At 43.0% G+C, this 23,156-nt stretch overlaps 1 protein-coding gene and 16 non-coding genes across 17 annotated transcripts in view; 16 read left to right on the top strand and 1 right to left on the bottom strand.

Annotated features, from left to right (window-relative positions):
* Positions 1 to 3,238, bottom strand: part of LOC117460763 (semaphorin-7A) — a 54,180-nt gene extending 50,942 nt beyond the window's left edge. The window contains exon 1 of the mRNA XM_034102304.2: positions 2,969 to 3,238. Coding sequence (XP_033958195.1) covers positions 2,969 to 3,047 — 79 coding nt within the window. The 5' untranslated portion in view covers positions 3,048 to 3,238. The remainder of the gene's footprint in view (positions 1 to 2,968) is intronic.
* A 14,346-nt stretch (positions 3,239 to 17,584) lies between these two features.
* Positions 17,585 to 17,657, top strand: trnak-uuu (transfer RNA lysine (anticodon UUU)). The gene has a single exon. It is a non-coding gene; the product is annotated as a tRNA-Lys (tRNA).
* Positions 17,658 to 17,947: 290 nt separating this feature from the next.
* trnak-uuu (transfer RNA lysine (anticodon UUU)) lies at positions 17,948 to 18,020 on the top strand. The gene has a single exon. It is a non-coding gene; the product is annotated as a tRNA-Lys (tRNA).
* Positions 18,021 to 18,310: 290 nt separating this feature from the next.
* On the top strand, positions 18,311 to 18,383 carry trnak-uuu (transfer RNA lysine (anticodon UUU)). The gene has a single exon. It is a non-coding gene; the product is annotated as a tRNA-Lys (tRNA).
* A 290-nt stretch (positions 18,384 to 18,673) lies between these two features.
* Positions 18,674 to 18,746, top strand: trnak-uuu (transfer RNA lysine (anticodon UUU)). Its single transcript has one exon. It is a non-coding gene; the product is annotated as a tRNA-Lys (tRNA).
* A 290-nt stretch (positions 18,747 to 19,036) lies between these two features.
* On the top strand, positions 19,037 to 19,109 carry trnak-uuu (transfer RNA lysine (anticodon UUU)). Its single transcript has one exon. It is a non-coding gene; the product is annotated as a tRNA-Lys (tRNA).
* Positions 19,110 to 19,400: 291 nt separating this feature from the next.
* Positions 19,401 to 19,473, top strand: trnak-uuu (transfer RNA lysine (anticodon UUU)). The gene has a single exon. It is a non-coding gene; the product is annotated as a tRNA-Lys (tRNA).
* A 290-nt stretch (positions 19,474 to 19,763) lies between these two features.
* trnak-uuu (transfer RNA lysine (anticodon UUU)) lies at positions 19,764 to 19,836 on the top strand. Its single transcript has one exon. It is a non-coding gene; the product is annotated as a tRNA-Lys (tRNA).
* Positions 19,837 to 20,126: 290 nt separating this feature from the next.
* trnak-uuu (transfer RNA lysine (anticodon UUU)) lies at positions 20,127 to 20,199 on the top strand. Its single transcript has one exon. It is a non-coding gene; the product is annotated as a tRNA-Lys (tRNA).
* A 290-nt stretch (positions 20,200 to 20,489) lies between these two features.
* Positions 20,490 to 20,562, top strand: trnak-uuu (transfer RNA lysine (anticodon UUU)). Its single transcript has one exon. It is a non-coding gene; the product is annotated as a tRNA-Lys (tRNA).
* Positions 20,563 to 20,851: 289 nt separating this feature from the next.
* trnak-uuu (transfer RNA lysine (anticodon UUU)) lies at positions 20,852 to 20,924 on the top strand. Its single transcript has one exon. It is a non-coding gene; the product is annotated as a tRNA-Lys (tRNA).
* A 290-nt stretch (positions 20,925 to 21,214) lies between these two features.
* trnak-uuu (transfer RNA lysine (anticodon UUU)) lies at positions 21,215 to 21,287 on the top strand. The gene has a single exon. It is a non-coding gene; the product is annotated as a tRNA-Lys (tRNA).
* A 290-nt stretch (positions 21,288 to 21,577) lies between these two features.
* Positions 21,578 to 21,650, top strand: trnak-uuu (transfer RNA lysine (anticodon UUU)). Its single transcript has one exon. It is a non-coding gene; the product is annotated as a tRNA-Lys (tRNA).
* A 290-nt stretch (positions 21,651 to 21,940) lies between these two features.
* Positions 21,941 to 22,013, top strand: trnak-uuu (transfer RNA lysine (anticodon UUU)). Its single transcript has one exon. It is a non-coding gene; the product is annotated as a tRNA-Lys (tRNA).
* Positions 22,014 to 22,303: 290 nt separating this feature from the next.
* Positions 22,304 to 22,376, top strand: trnak-uuu (transfer RNA lysine (anticodon UUU)). Its single transcript has one exon. It is a non-coding gene; the product is annotated as a tRNA-Lys (tRNA).
* Positions 22,377 to 22,666: 290 nt separating this feature from the next.
* trnak-uuu (transfer RNA lysine (anticodon UUU)) lies at positions 22,667 to 22,739 on the top strand. The gene has a single exon. It is a non-coding gene; the product is annotated as a tRNA-Lys (tRNA).
* Positions 22,740 to 23,029: 290 nt separating this feature from the next.
* On the top strand, positions 23,030 to 23,102 carry trnak-uuu (transfer RNA lysine (anticodon UUU)). Its single transcript has one exon. It is a non-coding gene; the product is annotated as a tRNA-Lys (tRNA).
* The last annotated feature ends 54 nt before the right edge of the window (positions 23,103 to 23,156 follow it).

Genomic DNA, 23,156 nt, shown 5'->3' with positions numbered 1-23,156 from the left:
CATAACGCCAGCCGCAAAACAGCTGCAGATTATTGAGAAGGTTTTACATTTAAGGCTCAAATATGAAAGATGAATCCTTCTATATTTTGGTCGACTAAACTCTCTAAAGCAAAAACGTACAATGGTAGCCTTCAAAGAGGAATAATTAAAAGTCGAATGCTCCTCCGTTTTTTAAGTGATATCTTTTCCTGTACTGCAGTTGTATACACGTATTGTAATATCTTTGGACGAATGTGTCCGCCAAATGAATGCAGTAACCATGTACTAAGCTCCAAAAAGCCATCACAACATTTCCAACCTTCAAGGTGGGGTAGGTAAGTTTGAGAAACCGGCTCGAGATACACTTTTTGTTATTTTCCAAGGAATGCTCTTAACATCCCGATAGCAATGAATATCTGAAGTGCTTTGACAAAAAATCCATAAAGAAAGTCATCTGTGGAAGCCGTGGCGCTGTAAAAAGCACGACCAATCATCTGAGCCGGCCCGGCTAAAGTAACTGGATGGCCTACCTGCCTGTCAGCCTTCCATCGGGGCACAAACTGATCTCGTGCCCTCATTGGTCATGTGCGCGGTCGTGTGTGTTGGAGGAGGGGCTCTGTGAGGAAGTGGCAGATTTTCTCCGGCTGTGTATTTTCAAATTCTAGCGATCTCGAGCCGGTTTCTCCAAAATGACCTACCCCGCCTTTAAACAAACCTTATTTCAACCTGCATCTTAAAACCAGTGGTAGCCCTGCAGAAGTTCCTTGAAAGTATGTGCTTATCTCACATGCAAAGTGGGTACCCTTCACCTTGTGAGGACCTCACCGCTTTCCACAGGCTGAAATATAACCAGCCCTAAAAAAGCTCCAGATTATTATGAAGGTTTTTGCGCTCGAGTCTCAAACTGTAAAGAACAACATGTGGCTCTCATTCCTTGTCAATCAATAAGAGAACTGTTTAACATGTTGTCTATTTATGAGAATACTAAACCCTCTAAAACAGATTGCATATACATTTAACATTGTAGTCTTCAAGATGGAACAATTAAACGTACAATGCACTTGTTAGTGTGGCAGGGAAACCGTCTTTTCACTCCTGCGGTTTTGTGCACTCATTGTAATAGCTTTGGATGAATGTGTCTGCCGAATGAATGCAAAGTCGTTCATTCACTAAGCCCCTTCCAGCCATCACAGCATTTCCAAATTCAAATGAACCCCATGTTCACTGAATGTTAAAGCCATTATGTATGCCTGAAAAAGTTCCTTGAAGCTATGTTCTCATCTAACGTGCAACGTGGGGACCCTTCACCTTGTGAGGACCTCTGCGCTGTCCACGGTGCTGACAGATAGCCAGCCCTTCAGCAGCTGCAGATTATTGAGAAGGCTCTGCACTCCAGGCTCAATGTGCGCACTTGATTGATTCCCTCTGACAGTGTATTGTACCTGTGTGCGAGATAATCCTATCACTACAGGCATGAACAGCCCTCCCTGCCATTGCATAACAACGAGTTTGATTGATATGACTTGCACGTCCGGGGCCGTCATCTTGTGCGTTTTGTACTGTGTCCAACCGCGGGGAGGGGAGGCATACAGATCCATATAACTTGACACACAACCCCCATCTCTACTGATTGCTGAATACATTAGAGGTGTGTGTGTGTGTGTGTGTGTGTGTGTGTGTGTGTGTGTGTGTGTGTGTGTGTGTGTGTGTGTGTGTGTGTGTGTGTGTGTGTGTGTGTGTGTGTGTGTGGGTGTGTGTGTGTGTGTGTGTGTGTGTGTGTGTGTGTGTGTGTGTGTGTGTGTGTGTGTGTGTGTGTGTGTGTGTGTGTGTGTGTGTGTGTGTGTGTGTGTGTGTGTGTGTGAAACATGCGTGAGTGGAATAGATAACTAGGGGGTTGGCTTGGAATTTTCCATTTCAAAGCCCTCCTCTCCATTTCTCTCCATGTCTGTATATTTGTAAATGAACATGATGTATTTATGAAGGGTTTTACTCTATTGCAACCCTCTCTTTCCAGGTGCTGGGCTCCAGTGCTGCAGTGAAGCAGCTGCTGTGTCCCGCATTGCAGCTCCGCAAGGACGCGGGAGCTCCACTGATTGTGTCAACCCCCAAAGAGTCATATTTCAATGCAACGATGCTTTTCCGCGGTGGCACGCGGCTCTTTTAAAGGGTACAGCCTCAAGGCAAACCTGCGCCATATTACTCCAGGAGGGAGAGGAGAGGTTGTTTTTTATTAAAGTGCCTCTGGATGTAGTCCTCTCACTGCGCCTGGGGGTGCTGATGTGGAGGGACAGGCGCCAATAAAACCCCATGTGTGCCAATGATAGGGACGGTGCATTTATATATATATATATATATATAAAAAAGTGAGCATTCAGATACCTTGCATTGCACTGAGAAAGAAAAAGCCATCACACAAGTTGTCCAAAAAAACAAAGAAAAAGCCACAAGTTGTACAAATCACATCAAAAATAATTAATAAATATGATGGAAATTGGAATCTTGGACTATAAATGGAAAAACACGAGGCTAAGGACACACTTAACACAAGTCTTAATACATGTGACATTGTAGTCATTGTAAGATAATAAAGCAGATCAGATTTTCTCCAGATGTTCATCCTGTAAAAGCCAGTTAACATGTGTGCCGGCCTGAATGGTGGAGCGCGTAATTTACTACTCGGTCAGTGGGGGGAGGGCGGTGTTTTAAGAGATTAATCCACAGCCCCGTCAATATGGCTTTATTCGTGCTGTTTGTGCATCTTTTGCAAAGGACAAAACATCACGAGGAGAACTGGGGTAACAAAACCTTCTACATCACCTCGACTAACCTCTCACTGTGTTAATTCATTCATCCATCCAACCATTCAGCCATGCTTTGATCCATCACCTACAACACACTTGACATCGCGAAATAAAACGCCTACATCGCATATGTGGTTTAACTACTTGTGACCAAAAAGCAAATATCCGGAAAATTCAGCTCTGCTTACCGTGCACAACAAATTTCAGCCGAGGTGCATTTCCGGCGAAAACCGTGGCAAAAAGCGACAGCAGAATGAAATAATTCATCTTTCTCGAAGCTCCTCCGGGCAGCTGGTTTGTAAAAAAGAAGAAAACCGTGCGAAACCCTCTAGAAAATCCTCCTTCTCTCCTTGCAACCGCCTGGTTTGTCCCTCTGCGATCTGCTGGTCCCAGATCTGTGCCACCGCCTCTCGGTCCTTGCCTGTCCGTCTGCGTTGCCGGCACTTCAGTTTGGAGAAGTCGGGGTATCAGGCTCCACCTCGGAAACAAAAGGCAGAGGGGGAGTGTAGCAGAGACGCGATGATGAAAAGTGGAATTGCAAAATAAAATAAATAAAAATAAACACATACAATTTGGTTTACGATTACAGGCGTGTAGGATTACGCACTGTACCTGTTGCTGATAGTCAAATATGATTTACACTTGTATTGTTTTGCATCAAACTGTCCCCGTTTACACGATGTAGATCACTCTCATCGAAGCAGGTTCAAGCTTATTAAACATGTCGTCTATAAAAGTCTTATTTTTCTAATGCAACTCAAATCAGACCAGACAATCAACAACCCCAATCCTTATGCCTAAACCCAATGACTCCATTTTCTGATTTCACAATCCTTTTGACATTCAATATGAGCCTCAAGGCCATTTTGCATTTGCCCACAAGCATCACACCATCAACCAATAATGATATTTCTAAAGCCCTTGCTGCTACTGATGTCTAATCAATGTGTGTCAATAGTGCCTGAGTGCCTGGATGGGAACGATGCAGCACTTCGGCCCTGCTGCGTTTGCATTTGTGAAGTTAATTCGACTCAAATTTGAGAAAAAATGTAATCACTTTTACAAATGGAAGTATCTGTTTAGTTGCTTCCACTAAAAAGGCATTCAGGGCAGATTGCTTTCTTTGTGTTAGGCAGCATCGAAAGCCTCATCTGGGTTTCTATGTATCAGCAGTGAGCTTCTTGGAAAAATCCGCATGAGGCTATTTGGAAAAAGGAAAGAGTCATTCGTGTACTTCAAAAAGTCAGATGCAACACAAAAGTGCGCCCCTACACACGGCGGCGTGCGTTGCCGTTTCACCGCTTCTGCCCATTCACTTTGAATGGGGTGACGTCACGATTCGCCGAACTGCATTGTGGGAGCAAAGCGTAGCTTCTCTCGCGGTGCTCGCTGCAAAAGTAGAGCAATGTTCTAATCCCTCGTATGTAAATCTGACAGTACAAGCAGTAGCCAATCAAACCGCGTGTATGTTGGGAGAGCCGGACCGCAGTCATTTCCCATATGTCAAAGAATGGAGGAGAAAATGATCGTGGCGGTAGGGAATCACCCGGTACTCTATGACCAGTCCCTCTTTACATACAGGGATACAAACCGGAGGAGCCAGGCATGGGGGGAGGTGGCAGAGACAGTGGGGGAAACTGGTAGGTTTTCGCTTGTTTGGGGAGTTTATATCCAGTGTACTTCGTTTGAATGGACAGCTAGCAAGCATAGACAGTATATTTAGCCAGCATGGATGTAGCATGAATGCTTTGCTTTGTATGTCCGGGGCGGGACATTCATGTGGTTGGTTGTTGGTCGCGTTGACTCCCCAAGCTCAAGACACGCCCACCGCCAAGCGGCAACGCACGCCGCCGTGTGTAGGGGCCTCGGTACGTCCACACAGCAGCTTCAGAAGAAACTTCCACCGCTTCCAACACTTCTCTTCCCATTGACTTTGAATGGGGATGACGTCACTTTGCCTCGCTTTTCGCCGAACTGCATTGTGGGGGAGCGAAGCGAAGATTTCCAGGATGTCCAGGATTCAAAAGTTGAGCAATGTTCAACTTTTGAAGCTGAGCTGGAAGCGCCAGCCAATCAAACACGTTTATGCAAATCTGACAGTAGAAGCGCTAGCCAATCAAACCGCGTGTAAGCAGGGAAAACCAGACCGCAGTTCATTTCCTCATATTCCAAACGAGAAATTACGGTAGCAAATCACCCGGTTCTTTACGACCAGAACTATTAACGGGATACAAACCGGAGGAACCAGGCATGGAGGGAGGTGGCAGAGACAGTGGGTGAAACTGGTAGGTTTTCGCCTGTTTGGGGAGTTTATATATATATATATTGCTCGCATAAAATCCCCGGGGTTTTTTGCTTTGTATGTCGGGGGCGGGAGATTCATGTGATTGGTTGTTGGTCGCATTGCTCGCAAAAAATCCCCAAGCTGTCAGACACGCCCAGCTCCAAGATTTTCAAGATTTTTGAAAAGCTGCTGTGTGGACGTACCGTTACGGGAAACAAGCCTTTAGAAACTCACAACCTTCCAGTTCAGTCAGGGACGTACAGACTTACTTAGAAAGTCAAGAGCATTCTCAAAGTTGTTGTAAAACTTACACCACACTCGTGCCTCAATAATATACAAGCTTTAACCCTTTAATGGACAATCACATGTACATATTTTGGAAAATAAATGGATTGCTATATTCTACATCACACCCATATAACACATGAATACACATCCATTATCACACACATATTACTCCATTATCACACTCATATAACCCCCAGGTGACACCCATGTAAAACCAATGTATCGCCATTATTACACTGTTATAACAACCATTATACACAATATTACACCCGTGTTACACATGGACCCAGCCATTCAAATGACTGTTTCCCCCTACAGTAGATACAGAAGCCACTTGAGGGTCAAAAGAAGATTATGATGCATTGTTAATACGAGACAATACGCTAACTTTATTGTCAAATCAAGTGTGTTTAAGATGCAAATGGAACTGCTTTGATGCAAGAAAGAAAACAAAGGCAAATATGAAGACATGATACCATACAGACATTTAACATATACCATCTCTAAAGACAAATATGTTCAAGACGCTTCAGAGTTCATTTGACCTGATTTAACTTTTAATCTGACTGGTGCCCAAAAGAGTGCTTCAGTGGAACCTTATCAACCCTCGGGACCTTGCTTCTCTCAATGTGTTTCGTTTCACCGTAGATGTGAGATAACTGAGCTGTAAGTGTTTTTCTTTGATGTTTTCAGAGCCTCTTCTTCTCTTACTTCATCGTCTGAATCACTGCTAAGCCTCGCTGTGTTTACTCTTTCAGTCTGTTGCACAGATGACCACATTGATGTCATTTGAAATCATGCAGTCTGAGTTGTACTGGAGGTGGGAGTATCTAAACCACAAGATGGCAGCAAGAGCAAGATTGTAGATCCTTGTTTCATCGCTCTCAGCTAATGGTTGTTCGTCATTAATCATTACAGCAGCAGTGCTCTGCCCCCTCGAGCAGAACACTGCACCGATTAGATGTCCTTGGTGAAAGGTGTTATGATAAAATTAGCTGCTGTGCTATTTCCCTTTGAGGTTACACTTCAGCAGACGAGAGGAAGATCACCGAATGTGTTCACATTGCAGTACGTGTTAATACTCTGTGTTTCTTTTTATCGTAATGACTGAAGGCAAACATCTCTATTCCAAATGTATTTCGCATTTGAGTTGATTGACATGTCAGACTCAGAATCAAGTTTATTGCCAGGTACATTTACACATGAAAGGAATTTGCTTTGGTGCATTGTGATGCAAACATAATCGATCTAAGTTGTAAGACTAGGTCAAAGATTGAACGACAATAAAAAGAAAGTTATTTTAAGAAACTATTTAGCATTTAAAAAAGAAAAAAGACAAGTATTCACACCAAATTGAAATGTACTAAAGAACCTTAAAAGCAAACAAAAATAATTAAAAAACTTATGACAATGAATATATGACAATATATGACATACTACAGTGTGTTATATTGTAAATGCATGTATTTTATTACAGGAAATGAAACAATTAGTACATCATCAACCATTAATTTCGAATAGTGTGTAGTGTTTTTACATCAACAATGTTAAAAAACATTTCAGCGGAGCGAGAGGAAGATCACCGAATGTGTTCACATTGCAGTAAGTGTTAATATTCTGTGTTTCTTTTTATCGTAATGACTGAAGGCAAACATCTCTATTCCAAATGTATTTCGCATTTGAGTTGATTGACATGTCAGAATCAGAATCAAGTTTATTGCCAGGTACATTTACACATGAAAGGAATTTGCTTTGGTGCATTGTGATGCAAACATAATATATATATAAGATATAAGAACATAAGTTGTAAGACTAGGTCAAAGATTGAACGACGATAAAAAGAAAGTCATTTTAAGAAACTATTTAGCATTTAAAAAAGACAAGTATTCACACCAAATTAAAATTTAATTATACTGTACAAAAGAATCTCAATAGGTAATTACAATATATGACAAACATCAGTGAATTATATTTCAAATATATGTATTTTATTATAGGTACTACGTGTGTTTTTACATCAACAATGTTAAAAAAGAAAAGTGGAAATGAACGATACTTGTCAATTAACAGAATGAAGGGGAGATACAAAAGGAACATGAAGCCTTTAAGACAACTCATTTAAAAACGAAATAAGTTCATTATAACTACGAGGAACAAAACACAACGGTATTAAATGTACATCTTAAATGGATTGTGAACCTTAAGTGAAAACACGATACTGAATATGTGTGTTTCTGTGTGAGCAGAGATAGAGACACCCTTCCTCTTTGTAATTAACTTCAGGCTTTTACTCTGTTATCCAAATGCAATCAGGCTGAAGCTATCTCAAGCTGATCCTTCCTGACTTTGATTTACTTACAAAACACTTAAAGATAATTCATGCAAATTGGTGCATGCTTGTTAAACAAAGTGAATTCCCTGAAGTTTCGCACTGCTTTCTGAACCGATCAATACAAACCAATAGACTGCAGGATGGCAACGGGAAAAAACAACCAACACAGACGGCGTGTAAGGAAAACTTGTTTTATGTAAGATTATTTCAGGTGTTCAGCGATAAAGAGATGTACATTTAGACCGTACTGAGACACACGTCACTGATTCATTTAGCAGGTGATACAGAATCAACTCTTTAAAGACATGTTTAGAAACTATATCTGTGAATAGGATTACACTTTCTTTTGATGATCCTCTTTCGCCAAGAGGTCAACATTTCCAATTATGTGGTTCCCAACCTTTTTCAACTCAAGGCTTAAGAATCTAAAAAATGCTGCGGTCCACATTCAACCATAAACAATACGGAGGCCAAATAAAGTTCTCAGAGTCATCGTCAGTTAATTATGTTATGACCGGCCCGTTGGCCACACCAGTAAAACCAGGAGAGACGCTCAAAGTTTCCAATAATCTCGGCACTTTATTCGGCAACACCAAAAACAGCAGAGGGTGGACGAGGGGAAAGGATCGCGGTGAGTCCCCCCGCAGCAGGCTTGGAGAGAGTCATGACGGGGGCCTGTAACTCCGGGCAGCTGGGCTTAAGTAGCACCTCCGGCCAGGTGTCCCCGATCACGCTGATTGGACCTGCAACAACACTCACACCCTCACAGGCCCCAGGCTCTGGAGCCGTCACAGCCCCCCCCCCCCATGAAGTCAGGGTCCCCAACAGAACCATGGCACCCAAATCAACCACTTTACCAAAAACATAGTGCCCACCACAATGAGAGAAAACAACAGGACACTGGAATGTTGCGACTATTTAACCCACACTAACATGGCATTACTCACCGGGGGCCCGAGACAATGCATCCGCCACCACATTGTCCCTCCCCTTGATATGGCGATAGTGCTGTAACGGAGCTGGCCATCAGTAACAAACAGACATTTTTATTACACGGTTTAATTGAATACTCGATTCTGATTGGTCAATTCAGAACGTGACAGGTTGTTAATCCAGTAGAACAGACCGCTGTCAAGGACTGTAATATCCGTTGCTAAGGAGGATCAAGAAAGGAAAAGAGGTTAAAATACAAACAAATCGTAATAATGAAATATTTCCACACAGATCATAACGTTTTGCAAATTATTTGTCGGCCCACTTGCAATGTCTTCGCGGACTACTAGGGGGCCACGACCCACAGGTTGGGAACCGCTGCCCTAAGGCAAGAAAAATGACTGGAATGGATGACTGAGGTAGATTTATCCACCAATCACAGGGCAGATGTTCAATCTACATGTTGAATTGCCCCGATGAAAGACACTGAACCCTAAATTGATCAGCACTGTGCATGATAGCTTACGGCCATTTGTGTGTGAGTGCTTGTGGAAAAGGGAAAATGTATATAAATGCAGCCGGAAACAACGACATAGCTGCACGTTATCATCCAAATGCACAAAAGAAAAATCTGAAAATTGGGATCATACGAGGATATAGCATGGTCTGTCATCCGGCAACGTGCTTCGGCCGACTTTAACTTTTATTTCCCCAACTATTGGTCTGATATTAAGTCCAAGTATTATAATCAACGGGTGCGATGGAAGAAAAAAGTGAATAGCTTCTTTGTCTGCCATCTTAAAATAGTAATTTGTTTGTTTTTCTTGCATCCATTTATCTTCTCGTGCACTTGAGTTGAACAGCCAATCACAGCTATTCGTTTTTGCCAGTAACGTCCGCTACGATTCAACATGTCAAATGTAGGACTCATTACAAAAGACCTAGCCGAAAGATGCTCCGAAACGCCTCCAACTCAACTGACAGCTGATAATCAGATAATTGGTGTGTCAAACCTTTTGTCTTTTCATTGCACACCCATCAGACATTAGTGTGTTCTTGTTATCATTAAACATCACTGTCCCAAAGTGCTGGAACTATGACTGATGGTGTTGTTACGGTCCCGAACGATCCAATTCTGTTTAACGGCTCTTTGGTACAAGCGAAGGGAACTCACCTACTTGGTGAGAGCCGTTCTTTTTATCGTTGGTCCACTGCCTGCTATAAATCCACTCGCCTTTACGGGAACTTGCTTTCCTGAATGCAATTGTTCCATAGATGATGGCATAATGATGGTCTTCCAACTTCTGCCCTCAGGGAGGCGCTATATGTCACTGTCCACCAAAACCGCCCGCTTAAAAAACAGCTTCTTCCCCTTTGCAATACGGACACTAAATGGACCCTAAATAACCCCAATGAACAATCACAATCAATCACACCTTGAACTTCATGTTTATATGTCATGATGTATTTGCCCTGTGCTGTGTGTACTTTTTATTGTCTGTTTATTGTATGGAACAAGCTGTAATACTCTGCACTGAACACGAATTCCACCAGCCTGGCTGTGTGGTCATTAAAGATTCTAATCTAATCTAATAACGCGTGCTGCGAGTAGTAGTTTGGCTGGCTGAGAGTTATACATTTGTCTGTGAGTAAAAGTAGGTTTCTGGCAATAGAGAACCGCAGTGACGCGTCCTAAAACCCGGAAGTAAGTTAGCATTTTTAGCACTTCCGGTTCCTTCGTCAAAAAAGCAATGTATTTTCTCCATAGCGTTTTGGAAAATAGCTCGAAATAAGGTCTGTGGTTGACACAAATTTAAGAGATAAATCACGTTTTGTTCTACGACATTAAATACATCAGCAGTGACCCCACTGGTGATTTGTGAAGAGTTTACGTGTCTGAAAAACGATGGTTGTTACCGAGTGGCTGAATAGGACTACAGAAATGGTCGAGTCCGTTGTACGTCATTACGCCTAACACGTAAACACTCCCGCTAAATTTGTTTTCCCCTGTGTTCTGCTTGAAAGCAAGTACCTGCCTATCTTTAGTATCTGTATATCTATATCTGACCATTAGAATCTGTATTTTTGAAATGGTCATTTTTAACACCGTAGTTTTATAAATTATAGAACAATTAATTACCAGTGTTTTCCAATTTTACTCGGCAGTTCGTTTTGTTAGCTAACGTTAGCTAAAGCTAGCTAAAGCTAGCGCTACTAGTTAGCTACGCAATGGTTTGTTGCTTTGCTCCGGGTTGCAGCCACAGGTCTTTGCATAAAACGTGCTCGTTCTATCGTTTCCCGGCCAATGTTTTCCAAAGGAGAGTCTGGATTCGTGCCATGAGGTAAGCTGACGTTACATTGTTGTCCATGTCACGGTGAAATGTAAATGATGGGTCGTGACTGGATCGCCGTTTTAGAGATGGCGCTTCTGAAAAGACCGCAACATAAGTAAAGATAATGAATACATCCTATTAAAACCTGTGTGGCTTATATGATAAGTCTAATTTGTACAAGCAGCATAACGTTTCACCATGTAACTAAAAATTGTATTCAGGGAAATCAGTTTGACATATTGAACTAATAACAAATCACCTCTGCCTGGCAGAGAACTCTCTGCTCCATAGCTTCTCTTGGACGTAAAATCACATGTACATTTTACATTTATATTCAATTTAATATTCCATCCCTAACATACTTTCGTATATATAATAACTTATATTTTGTTTTTCTTGTTATGCTGCTGCAACACAAACATTTCCCCAATTGGGATCAATACAGTAATATCTTAATTGATTAAGAAATATAACTATTATAATTAGTGTAGCAGCTGACACCTATTTTCAATATGGATTAATCTACCTTTATTTCTTTAGTTCAATTTTGATCTATAAAAATGTCAAAATAGTGAAAATGTTCACGAGACAAAGTGCAAGGTTATATCTTTAGATGTTTTGTTTTAGCCTATGTACTGTATGTCTTAATGCTCTTATTTGTGACGATGTGACTTCCATGAAACTAATATTTTATATCTTCCCAACATACGAGCTGACAGGAAGCCTAACCCCCTAAACGCACCAGGAGCGTCTGCGCCGCGTTACGTCTGCGCCGCGTTACGGCTGCGCCGCGGCGGTCATAAGGATCGCGGCCACTCTAGTCAATGGGTGCTATTCCACCACACGCGCCGCGTTACGGCTCAGACGCGTCCCAGAAGCGGCTCGGCGCAGCGCTTCTCTAAAATTAGGATGAATCCTATTTTGCCGCGGCGCAGCCGTAAGGTAAGGTCGGGCAGGCAGCCCCCCCCTCGCAGGAAGTGGAAAGGTGAGCATCCGGGCCAGGCCCATGCCGCGTATATACTAATTTAGCAGACCCCCCTCCTTCATCACAACACCTCCACTACGATACGCACAATGGACGACGAGGAGTTCATAATGGAAGTGGAGAACCACACCATGTTATACGATGTAACCAATGCTTTTTACAAGGACAACATCAGAAAGGACAAGGCCTGGTTTTTAGTTGCTGCAGTTTGTGGAGTGGAAGGTAACAACTACATATTAATGTTTTAAAGTTAATTAAGAACTGCGAGGCTGCACACACGACGCTCCGCTTCCGCAACGTTTTGAAACGCGCCTGGTGTGTTAGGTCGCAGGAGGAGGTCGCAGCGTGGCGCAGCCGCAACGTAACGCGGCGCAGGCGCTCCTGGTGCGTTTAGGGGGTAACACTCTAACAACCACAACATTGCAAAGGCGAGTAAATGTAAATTAAAAACGATTCACAATTTCTTAATTTCTTCTTCTTTCTTGCAGTGAGGTGAAGCCTCACTGCAAGAAACCTCCAGCACAGCGGAAGACCCTACCAGACCATCTGGAGATGCCCCCAACACTCCTGATTGGGAGAGCCACAAACCTGACTCATGGACCTGCATCTGGGTTACAGTGGTGAATGCCCTGACGCCCTCACATTCATTCATAGTCCCCCCCTGTACAGACAAAACACCATCCAGGGCCTGTTGTTGCCCTAGCACCCTGGCACTAAGGGAAGCAGTCACACGCTTTGACCTCAGGACAGCTCCAAAGTTGCTGGCAGTCAACCTTCCTTTCCTGAACAAAAGCCAGTTTGGGTTGGTTCGCTGACCAGTGGTAGCCACCTGAATTGCCCTCTGTTGCTCCTCAGACAATGCCATGCTTGCCACAATTGCCTCAGGTCCCTGATGCCCAACAGATTTGAGAATTTCAGGAACAGTAAGTGTTTCCAAGCTGTAGTGTTCCTCTTCTGGCTCGGGGGAGAGAAGCCAAGACATTCCTGAGAACCTGCCCCCGAGTCTGTCCCTCAGCCAGTCACGATCTTCGGAGGTGGGCTCTCTTGTCAGCGGGTTGAATGAGTTATTGGTTGGAGGAAATAGCTCCTCCACTGAATGCGTACGTTTAGCTGCCTTTGGCTTCTTCCACTGACAGGGGGTGTCAGTGCAGCTGAAAGTGTGGATGGCAAAGATGGCTAATGCAGCTGCATGACTGCATTTCCATTCTCCACGTGGGCATTCACATTCTGTGGAGAGAATTCCCTCTTCTCCTGTAGATACCTGTGGTGGTGGGATTGTTTTATTATTTAAAATATATTTACATTTGTAATGCCTTCCCAATTATAGCCTACTGTATGTTTATTTCATGGATATTTCTGTGTTTTCTGGTGTGTAAAATTTGTAATCTTGGGGCCTCTTCTCTTTAACGTCTACATGCTACCACTGGCTCAGATAATCAAGAACAACAAAATAAGTTACCATAGCTATGCAGATGACACACAAATTTACCTAACCATTTCACCAGGAGACTATGCTCCAATTCAAACACTGAGTAAGTGCACTGAACAAATCAATGACTGGATGCGTCAGAACTTTCTCCAATTAAACAAAGATAAAACTGAGGTAATGGTTTTTGGAGCCAAGGCAGAACGTATAAAAGTTAGCGCTGAGCTTCAGTCTGCAATGTTCAAACCAACAGATAAAGCCAGAACTCTAGGTGTAGTCATGGACTCTGACCTGAGTTTCAACAGTCACATTAAAACAGTTACTAAATCAGCCTACTATCACCTAAAGAACATATCTAGGATTAAAAGACTAATGTCACAGCAGGATTTGGAAAAACTTGTCCCGTTATCTTCAGTAGACTCGACTACTGCAATGGTGTCTTCACAGGTCTCACTAAAACATCTATTAGGAAGCTGCAGCTGATTCAGAACGCCGCTGCTCGAGTCCTCACTAACACTAAGAAAGTGGATCACATCACTCCTGTTCTGAAGTCTTTACACTGGCTTCCTGTGTGTCAAAGAATAGATTTCAAAATACTGCTGCTGGTTTATAAAGCACTGAATGGTTTAGGCCCAACATACATTTCTGACCTCCTGCTAAACTATGAACCATCCAGATCTCTCAGGTCTTCAGGGACTGGTCAGCTTTCTGTCCCCAGAGTCAGAACTAAACATGGAGAAGCAGCGTTCAGTTATTATGCTCCAAATATCTGGAACAGACTCCCAGAAACCTGCAGGTCCGCTACAACTCTGACTACTTTTAAATCCAGTAAGAAGACTTTTCTTTTTGCCGCTGCTTTTAATTGAACTATTCATATCTTAAACTGCACTGTAACTTTTATCCATGTACTTTTTCTTTTAATGTTTCTTTTATTAGCTTTTCTTTTTAATGACTGGTTTTAAATGCCATTTCTTAATGTCTTTCATTTTTTGTAAAGCACTTTGAATTGCCATGTGTTGAAAAGTGCTATATAAATAAACTTGCCTTGCCTAATAAAGATTTCATGTGACACATAAAATGGATTTGTTGATGGGAATTAATGTGAATAAATTAACTCTAGGTTAACGGGACTCTTGCTATCACTACTCACCGACACTATAAACCTTGTCCCTCATGCTAGCCCTGACAACACCGGTAAGCACAACTTCATCTAGGCTGCACTGTTTGACGTGTCCTGACTTGTAGTGGTTCTCTCCTCTATCTACACTCTTCTTGTCATCTTTGTAAAACGATATCAGACTGGTAATTGACAGCCATGACTTCTAGTTAAATTCAGTGTGGCTAAAATGAAAAGCTTTGTTAAAATATGCAAGCACGCAGAAGTCAAAGTCAGCTTTATTGTAAACAAATTCTACATGTGTTATACATCCAGAAATATTGTTTCCCACAGTGTGACATGTAGCCTATACATAAAACAAAAAGGGCATAGATAAACGGGGTATACAGTTTAAAATGTTAATATATTTAAAGTGTTCAAAGTGCAGTTTCAGTGCAAGTCAGTTGAAACGATCTTAAGTTGGCGTGACGTTGAAGTCGTGCGACCCTGCTGCTGTACTGGCTTGTAGTTCGTTTATAGCATAACGTTAGCATTTCGCTTTTGGCGACTAGATTTATGATTCAAAAATTATAAAAGTAGGAGAGACATGTGGAGATTATCCGGCTGAACAAAACATGATCCTTCTCTTAAATGTGTGTCAACCACAGACCTTATTTCGAGCTATTTTCCAAAATCCTATGGAGAAATTGCATTGCGTTTTTGACGAAGGAACCGGAAGAAGTTTACATCCGGGTTTTAGGACGCGTCACTGCGGATCTCTATACAGTCCATCGTTATCCTGGTGATCATTTAGCAGGTAAACCTAGAGCCCCGCCCTCTTGAATAAAAACGGCTCTTTTGACAGGCTCTCGGAAAGGACCGGAGCCATACAGTAAGATCCGGCTCCCTTCAAAGCGCCGTAATTCCCATCACTAATGACTGATCAAACCGGAACACAGTATTTCTTGTTGAAACATGTCCATCTTAAGTCCGTCTGAAAGCCTTTCCAGAGGTTTTTCAGTTAATATATAGAGGCATGCTCACTTTTGTCATTCAGCTAGAAAGGTTTTCCCTCGTCTCTCTCGTCTCTCTCAGGGACCTCTCATTACCGCTCATCTCCTCTCTGAAGGGCTGAGCAGACCATCTGACTCAGAACCAGATGAGAGTGAAAGTGGAGACCTTGAGAGCTGCAGGCGGAGGTAATTGAGACATTTTTCAAGGCCTTAAGAACGAATAGACATCCGGAACCATTGAGCAGTAATCTTCTTTTCACACGAACCAGTGCAGGAAGATAAGATAAGACTTTATGTATCCCAGAGTTACACAAATGCAATAAACACAGCAACATAATACTGTACACTGAAACTGAAGTGAAAAGAGCAATTCAATAACTACAGGAAACATCGACGGTCACATACTTAATGCAAATATTACCAGTATTTAGTAGTGCAAAAAAACGTAGTGGCAGATACTTAATTGCACGGTATCATAGCACATTATTAATAATAATAATATTACACATGTGATATAGCAGCGAGTGTAAACTAGACATTTTAGGGAGAAAAGTAGATTTCTTATAGATGCTATATAAAGACAACTCTTAAATTATACTTATTAGATTGATAAAAACAAAGTGTATTTTAAAACACTAATCCAAGGAAATGTATTTCTTCATTTGAATTGTTATTCTATTTCTAGCTCACCTCAGCTTTGCCACTCTTTCTGTTCGCTGCCTGTAATTTAGGTCATCATGTGTTCCCGTGTCGCTGCTGATCACGCTGTCAGCCAAACGCCAACGTGAACGTAACATGCTGTATAGAAAGGCATCAGTCCAGAGGAAAAGCTAACACCGCAGCAGATCTGAAGAGACCATTGTGTTCCTGGTGGTGTGTGCATGGCAGTCATGGGGCGGCAGTGGTTTATGAACATCATTTGAATCTGGGAGCGAATAGTCGTATTCAAATAGATAATAGACCGTCCAAGCTGCAGGATAGCACCTGCCAGACAGACCTTTATAACAGATTGAGGCATGTGGAGGTAATCCTAAAGGGTTTAAGTCTCTGCTCAAACACGTGATTATCAGTTTTCTTTCTTTCTTTTTTTAAAATGATTTATTCTGGGAAATGGCATTGGACAGTGAGTCCCACTGCCCAATGGATCCACTCTGAGCCCTGCTGGTCTGTACTGAAAGGCTAGATCATTGGTTCATATGTGGCCTTTCCCTTTCTGTGTTTACCAGGGTAGACAGGAACTGATAGTACATTTATAAAGAGATTCATTTTTATTTTAGCAGGGGTACACGTGGCTCTGATAGAAACGTCTTACTTGCTACCCCTTTCCCTCAAGCTATCCTAAGGGAGTGCATGTACATAGACACGTTAGTTTAGCTGCTATAGGCTTAGACTGTCGGGGGACACCTTACTTCTTCCTTCTCTCTGTCTGTACCTGTGTACTCTCATGTTCCGACTAACCCAGCTTCCCCAAATGTCTTTTTGGTATCTGTCTACGCCGGGATCCTGAGTCGTGGCTGATCCTGAGTCCTGGATCCTGAGTCCTGGATCCTGAGTTCTGGATCCTGAGTACTAGATCTGAGTCCTGGATCCTGAGTCCTGGATCCTGAGTCCTGGATCCTGAGTTCTGGATCCTGAGTCCTGGATCCTGAGTACTAGATCTGAGTTCTGGATCCTGAGTCCTGGATCCTGAGTCCTGGATCCTGAGTCCTGGATCCTGAGTCCTGGATCTTGAGTCCTGGATCCTGAATCCTGGATCCTGAGTACTAGATCTGAGTCCTGGACTTTGAGTCGTGGCTGAACCTGTCTCTGCGGTCCTGCCTGACTCTCATCATACTTCCCTGATGGCTCCCAGAGGATTGCTGACTTGATTGCTGACTTCCTCGTGGATTAATCGTCTTATTACAGACACATGTATTTCCAAACATTCGGTCTATATAAATCCAAGTCACTCGCACAGGTCTTCAAGGCCCCATTTATAAGTGCCAAATCTTTAACACTCAACCACAGATCTCTCGGCTTGGCATATTGCTGATCTCATTGAAAGCTATCTTGATTGTTTGATACTTAATGCAAATGTGGGTATTCAGCCTTTCACTGCTAAGGACTCTCACAGAGCCTGGATAGCTCAGTCGGTAGAGCATCAGACTTTTAATCTGAGGGTCCAGGGTTCAAGTCCCTGTTCAGGCGTAAATATATTGTGTGATGTGACTCAAGTCTTCTCGAAAGCTAACACTTGTCTGCTGGACAAAGTCAGCTTGTTGCATTCGTGGTTGTCTGTTCCCTTCCAGACTATCTAGATAAATCCAAGTCACTCGCACTGGTCTTCAAGGCCCCATTTATAAGTGCCTCATCATTAACACTCAACCACAGGTCTCTCGGGTTGGCATATTGCTGATCTCATTGAAAGCTATCTTGATTGTCTGATACTTAATGCAAATGTGGGTATTCAGCCTTTCACTGCTAAGGTGTCTCTGAGAGCCTGGATAGCTCAGTCGGTAGAGCATCAGACTTTTAATCTGAGGGTCCAGGGTTCAAGTCCCTGTTCATGCGTGAATCTATTGTGTGATGTGACTCAAGTCTTCTCTAAAGCTAACACTTGTCTGCTGGACAAAGTCAGCTTGTTGCATTCGTGGTTGTCTGTTCCCTTCCAGACTATCTAGATAAATCCAAGTCACTCGCACAGGTCTTCAAGGCCCCTTTTATATGTGCCTCATCTTCAACAGTCAACCACAGATCTCTCTGGTTGGCATATTGCTGATCTCATTGAAAGTTATCTTGATTGTCTGAAACTTAATGCAAATGTGGGTATTCAGCCTTTCACTGCTAAGGTCTCTCTCAGAGCCTGGATAGCTCAGTCGGTAGAGCATCAGACTTTTAATCTGAGGGTCCAGGGTTCAAGTCCCTGTTCAGGTGTAAATCTATCGTGTGATGTGACTCAAGTCTTCTCTAAAGCTAACACTTGTCTGCTGGACAAAGTCTTCGTGTTGCATTTGTGGTAGTCTGTTCCCTACCAGACTATCTAGATAAATCCAAGTCACTCGCACAGGTCTTCAAGGCCCCATTTATAAGTGCTCCGTCATTGACACTCAATCACAGGTCTCTCGGCTTGGCATATTGCTGATCTCATTGAAAGCTATCTTGATTGTCTGATACTTAATGCAAATGTGGGTATTCTGCCTTTCACTGCTAAGGTGTCTATCAGAGCCTGGATAGCTCAGACGGTAGAGCATCAGACTTTTAATCTGAGGGTCCAGGGTTCAAGTCCCTGTTCAGGCGTAAATCTATTGTGTGATGTGACTCAAGTCTTCTCGAAAGCTAACACTTGTCTGCTGGACAAAGTCAGCTTGTTGCATTCGTGGTTGTCTGTTCCCTTCCAGACTATCTAGATAAATCCAAGTCACTCGCACAGGTCTTCAAGGCCCCATTTATAAGTGCCTCATCATTAACACTCAACCACAGATCTCTCTGGTTGGCATATTGCTGATCTCATTGAAAGCTATCTTGATTGTCTGATACTTAATGCAAATGTGGGTATGCAGCCTTTCACTGCTAAGGTGTCTCTCAGAGCCTGGATAGCTCAGTCGGTAGAGCATCAGACTTTTAATCTGAGGGTCCAGGGTTCAAGTCCCTGTTCAGGCGTAAATCTATTGTGTGATGTGACTCAAGTCTTCTCTAAAGCTAACACTTGTCTGCTGGACAAAGTCAGCTTGTTGCATTCGTGGTTGTCTGTTCCCTTCCAGACTGTCTAGATAAATCCAAGTCACTCGCACAGGTCTTCAAGTCCCCATTTATAAGTGCCTGATCATTAACACTCAACCACAGGTCTCTCGGCTTGGCATATTGCTGATCTCATTGAAAGCTATCTTGATTGTCTGATACTTAATAGCAAATGTGGGTATTCAGCCTTTCACTGCTAAGGTCTCTCTCAGAGCCTGGATAGCTCAATCGGTAGAGCATCAGACTTTTAATCTGAGGGTCCAGGGTTCAAGTCCCTGTTCAGGTGTAAATCTATCGTGTGATGTGACTCAAGTCTTCTCTAAAGCTAACACTTGTCTGCTGGACAAAGTCTTCGTGTTGCATTTGTGGTAGTCTGTTCCCTACCAGACTATCTAGATAAATCCAAGTCACTCGCACAGGTCTTCAAGGCCCCATTTATAAGTGCCCCGTCATTGACACTCAATCACAGGTCTCTCGGCTTGGCATATTGCTGATCTCATTGAAAGCTATCTTGATTGTCTGATACTTAATGCAAATGTGGGTATTCTGCCTTTCACTGCTAAGGTGTCTATCAGAGCCTGGATAGCTCAGACGGTAGAGCATCAGACTTTTAATCTGAGGGTCCAGGGTTCAAGTCCCTGTTCAGGCGTAAATCTATTGTGTGATGTGACTCAAGTCTTCTCTAAAGCTAACACTTGTCTGCTGGACAAAGTCAGCTTGTTGCATTCGTGGTTGTCTGTTCCCTTCCAGACTGTCTAGATAAATCCAAGTCACTCGCACAGGTCTTCAAGGCCCCATTTATAAGTGCCTCATCATTAACACTCAACCACAGGTCTCTCGGCTTGGCATATTGCTGATCTCATTTAAAGCTATCTTGATTGTCTGATACTTAATGCAAATGTGGGTATTCTGCCTTTCACTGCTAAGGTGTCTATCAGAGCCTGGATAGCTCAGTCGGTAGAGCATCAGACTTTTAATCTGAGGGTCCAGGGTTCAAGTCCCTGTTCAGGCGTAAATCTATTGTGTGATGTGACTCAAGTCTTCTCGAAAGCTAACACTTGTCTGCTGGACAAAGTCAGCTTGTTGCATTCGTGGTTGTCTGTTCCCTTCCAGACTATCTAGATAAATCCAAGTCACTCGCACGGTCTTCAAGGCCCCATTTATAAGTGCCTCATCATTAACACTCAACCACAGGTCTCTCGGGTTGGCATATTGCTGATCTCATTGAAAGCTATCTTGATTGTCTTGATACTTAATGCAAATGTGGGTATTCAGCCTTTCACTGCTAAGGTGTCTCTGAGAGCCTGGATAGCTCAGTCGGTAGAGCATCAGACTTTTAATCTGAGGGTCCAGGGTTCAAGTCCCTGTTCAGGCGTGAATCTATTGTGTGATGTGACTCAAGTCTTCTCTAAAGCTAACACTTGTCTGCTGGACAAAGTCAGCTTGTTGCATTCGTGGTTGTCTGTTCCCTTCCAGACTATCTAGATAAATCCAAGTCACTCGCACAGGTCTTCAAGGCCCCTTTTATATGTGCCTCATCTTCAACAGTCAACCACAGATCTCTGGGCTTGGCATATTGCTGATCTCATTGAAAGTTATCTTGATTGTCTGAAACTTAATGCAAATGTGGGTATTCAGCCTTTCACTGCTAAGGTGTCTCTAGAGCCTGGATAGCTCAGTCGGTAGAGCATCATACTTTTAATCTGAGGGTCCAGGGTTCAAGTCCCTGTTCAGGCGTAAATATATTGTGTGATGTGACTCAAGTCTTCTCTAAAGCTAACACTTGTCTGCTGGACAAAGTCAGCTTGTTGCATTCGTGGTTGTCTGTTCCCTTCCAGACTATCTAGATAAATCCAAGTCACTCGCACAGGTCTTCAAGGCCCCATTTATAAGTGCCTCGTCATTAACACTCAACCACAGGTCTCTCGGCTTGGCATATTGCTGATCTCATTGAAAGCTATCTTGATTGTCTGATACTTAATGCAAATGTGGGTATTCTGCCTTTCACTGCTAAGGTGTCTATCAGAGCCTGGATAGCTCAGTCGGTAGAGCATCAGACTTTTAATCTGAGGGTCCAGGGTTCAAGTCCCTGTTCAGGCGTAAATCTATTGTGTGATGTGACTCAAGTCTTCTCTAAAGCTAACACTTGTCTGCTGGACAAAGTCTTCGTGTTGCATTTGTGGTAGTCTGTTCCCTACCAGACTATCGAGATAAATCCAAGTCACTCGCACAGGTCTTCAAGGCCCCATTTATAAGTGCTCCGTCATTGACACTCAATCACAGGTCTCTCGGCTTGGCATATTGCTGATCTCATTGAAAGCTATCTTGATTGTCTGATACTTAATGCAAATGTGGGTATTCAGCCTTTCACTGCTAAGGTGTCTATCAGAGCCTGGATAGCTCAGTCGGTAGAGCATCAGACTTTTAATCTGAGGGTCCAGGGTTCAAGTCCCTGTTCAGGCGTAAATCTATTGTGTGATGTGACTCAAGTCTTCTCTAAAGCTAACACTTGTCTGCTGGACAAAGTCAGCTTGTTGCATTCGTGGTTGTCTGTTCCCTTCCAGACTATCTAGATAAATCCAAGTCACTCGCACAGGTCTTCAAGGCCCCATTTATAAGTGCCTCATCATTAACACTCAACCACAGGTCTCTCGGGTTGGCATATTGCTGATCTCATTGAAAGCTATCTTGATTGTCTGATACTTAATGCAAATGTGGGTATTCAGCCTTTCACTGCTAAGGTGTCTATCAGAGCCTGGATAGCTCAGTCGGTAGAGCATCAGACTTTTAATCTGAGGGTCCAGGGTTCAAGTCCCTGTTCAGGTGTAAATCTATTGTGTGATGTGACTCAAGTCTTCTCTAAAGCTAACACTTGTCTGCTGGACAAAGTCAGCTTGTTGCATTCGTGGTTGTCTGTTCCCTTCCAGACTATCTAGATAAATCCAAGTCACTCGCACAGGTCTTCAAGGCCCCATTTATAAGTGCCTCATCATTAACACTCAACCACAGGTCTCTCGGCTTGGCATATTGCTGATCTCATTGAAAGCTATCTTGATTGTCTGATACTTAATGCAAATGTGGGTATGCAGCCTTTCACTGCTAAGGTGTCTATCAGAGCCTGGATAGCTCAGTCGGTAGAGCATCAGACTTTTAATCTGAGGGTCCAGGGTTCAAGTCCCTGTTCAGGTGTAAATCTATTGTGTGATGTGACTCAAGTCTTCTCTAAAGCTAACACTTGTCTGCTGGACAAAGTCAGCTTGTTGCATTCGTGGTTGTCTGTTCCCTTCCAGACTATCTAGATAAATCCAAGTCACTCGCACAGGTCTTCAAGGCCCCATTTATAAGTGCCTCATCATTAACACTCAACCACAGGTCTCTCTGCTTGGCATATTGCTGATCTCATTGAAAGCTATCTTGATTGTCTGATACTTAATGCAAATGGGGGTATTCTGCCTTTCACTGCTAAGGTGTCTATCAGAGCCTGGATAGCTCAGTCGGTAGAGCATCAGACTTTTAATCTGAGGGTCCAGGGTTCAAGTCCCTGTTCAGGCGTAAATCTATTGTGTGATGTGACTCAAGTCTTCTCGAAAGCTAACACTTGTCTGCTGGACAAAGTCAGCTTGTTGCATTCGTGGTTGTCTGTTCCCTTCCAGACTATCTAGATAAATCCAAGTCACTCGCACAGGTCTTCAAGGCCCCATTTATAAGTGCCTCATCATTAACACTCAACCACAGGTCTCTCTGCTTGGCATATTGCTGATCTCATTGAAAGCTATCTTGATTGTCTGATACTTAATGCAAATGTGGGTATGCAGCCTTTCACTGCTAAGGTGTCTCTCAGAGCCTGGATAGCTCAGTCGGTAGAGCATCAGACTTTTAATCTGAGGGTCCAGGGTTCAAGTCCCTGTTCAGGCGTAAATATATTGTGTGATGTGACTCAAGTCTTCTCTAAAGCTAACACTTGTCTGC

The sequence above is a fragment of the Pseudochaenichthys georgianus genome, chromosome 16 (genome assembly GCF_902827115.2).
Source record: "Pseudochaenichthys georgianus chromosome 16, fPseGeo1.2, whole genome shotgun sequence".
In the NCBI taxonomy this organism is placed as follows: domain Eukaryota; kingdom Metazoa; phylum Chordata; class Actinopteri; order Perciformes; family Channichthyidae; genus Pseudochaenichthys; species Pseudochaenichthys georgianus.
This window is presented reverse-complemented; position numbering and strand designations above follow the sequence as displayed.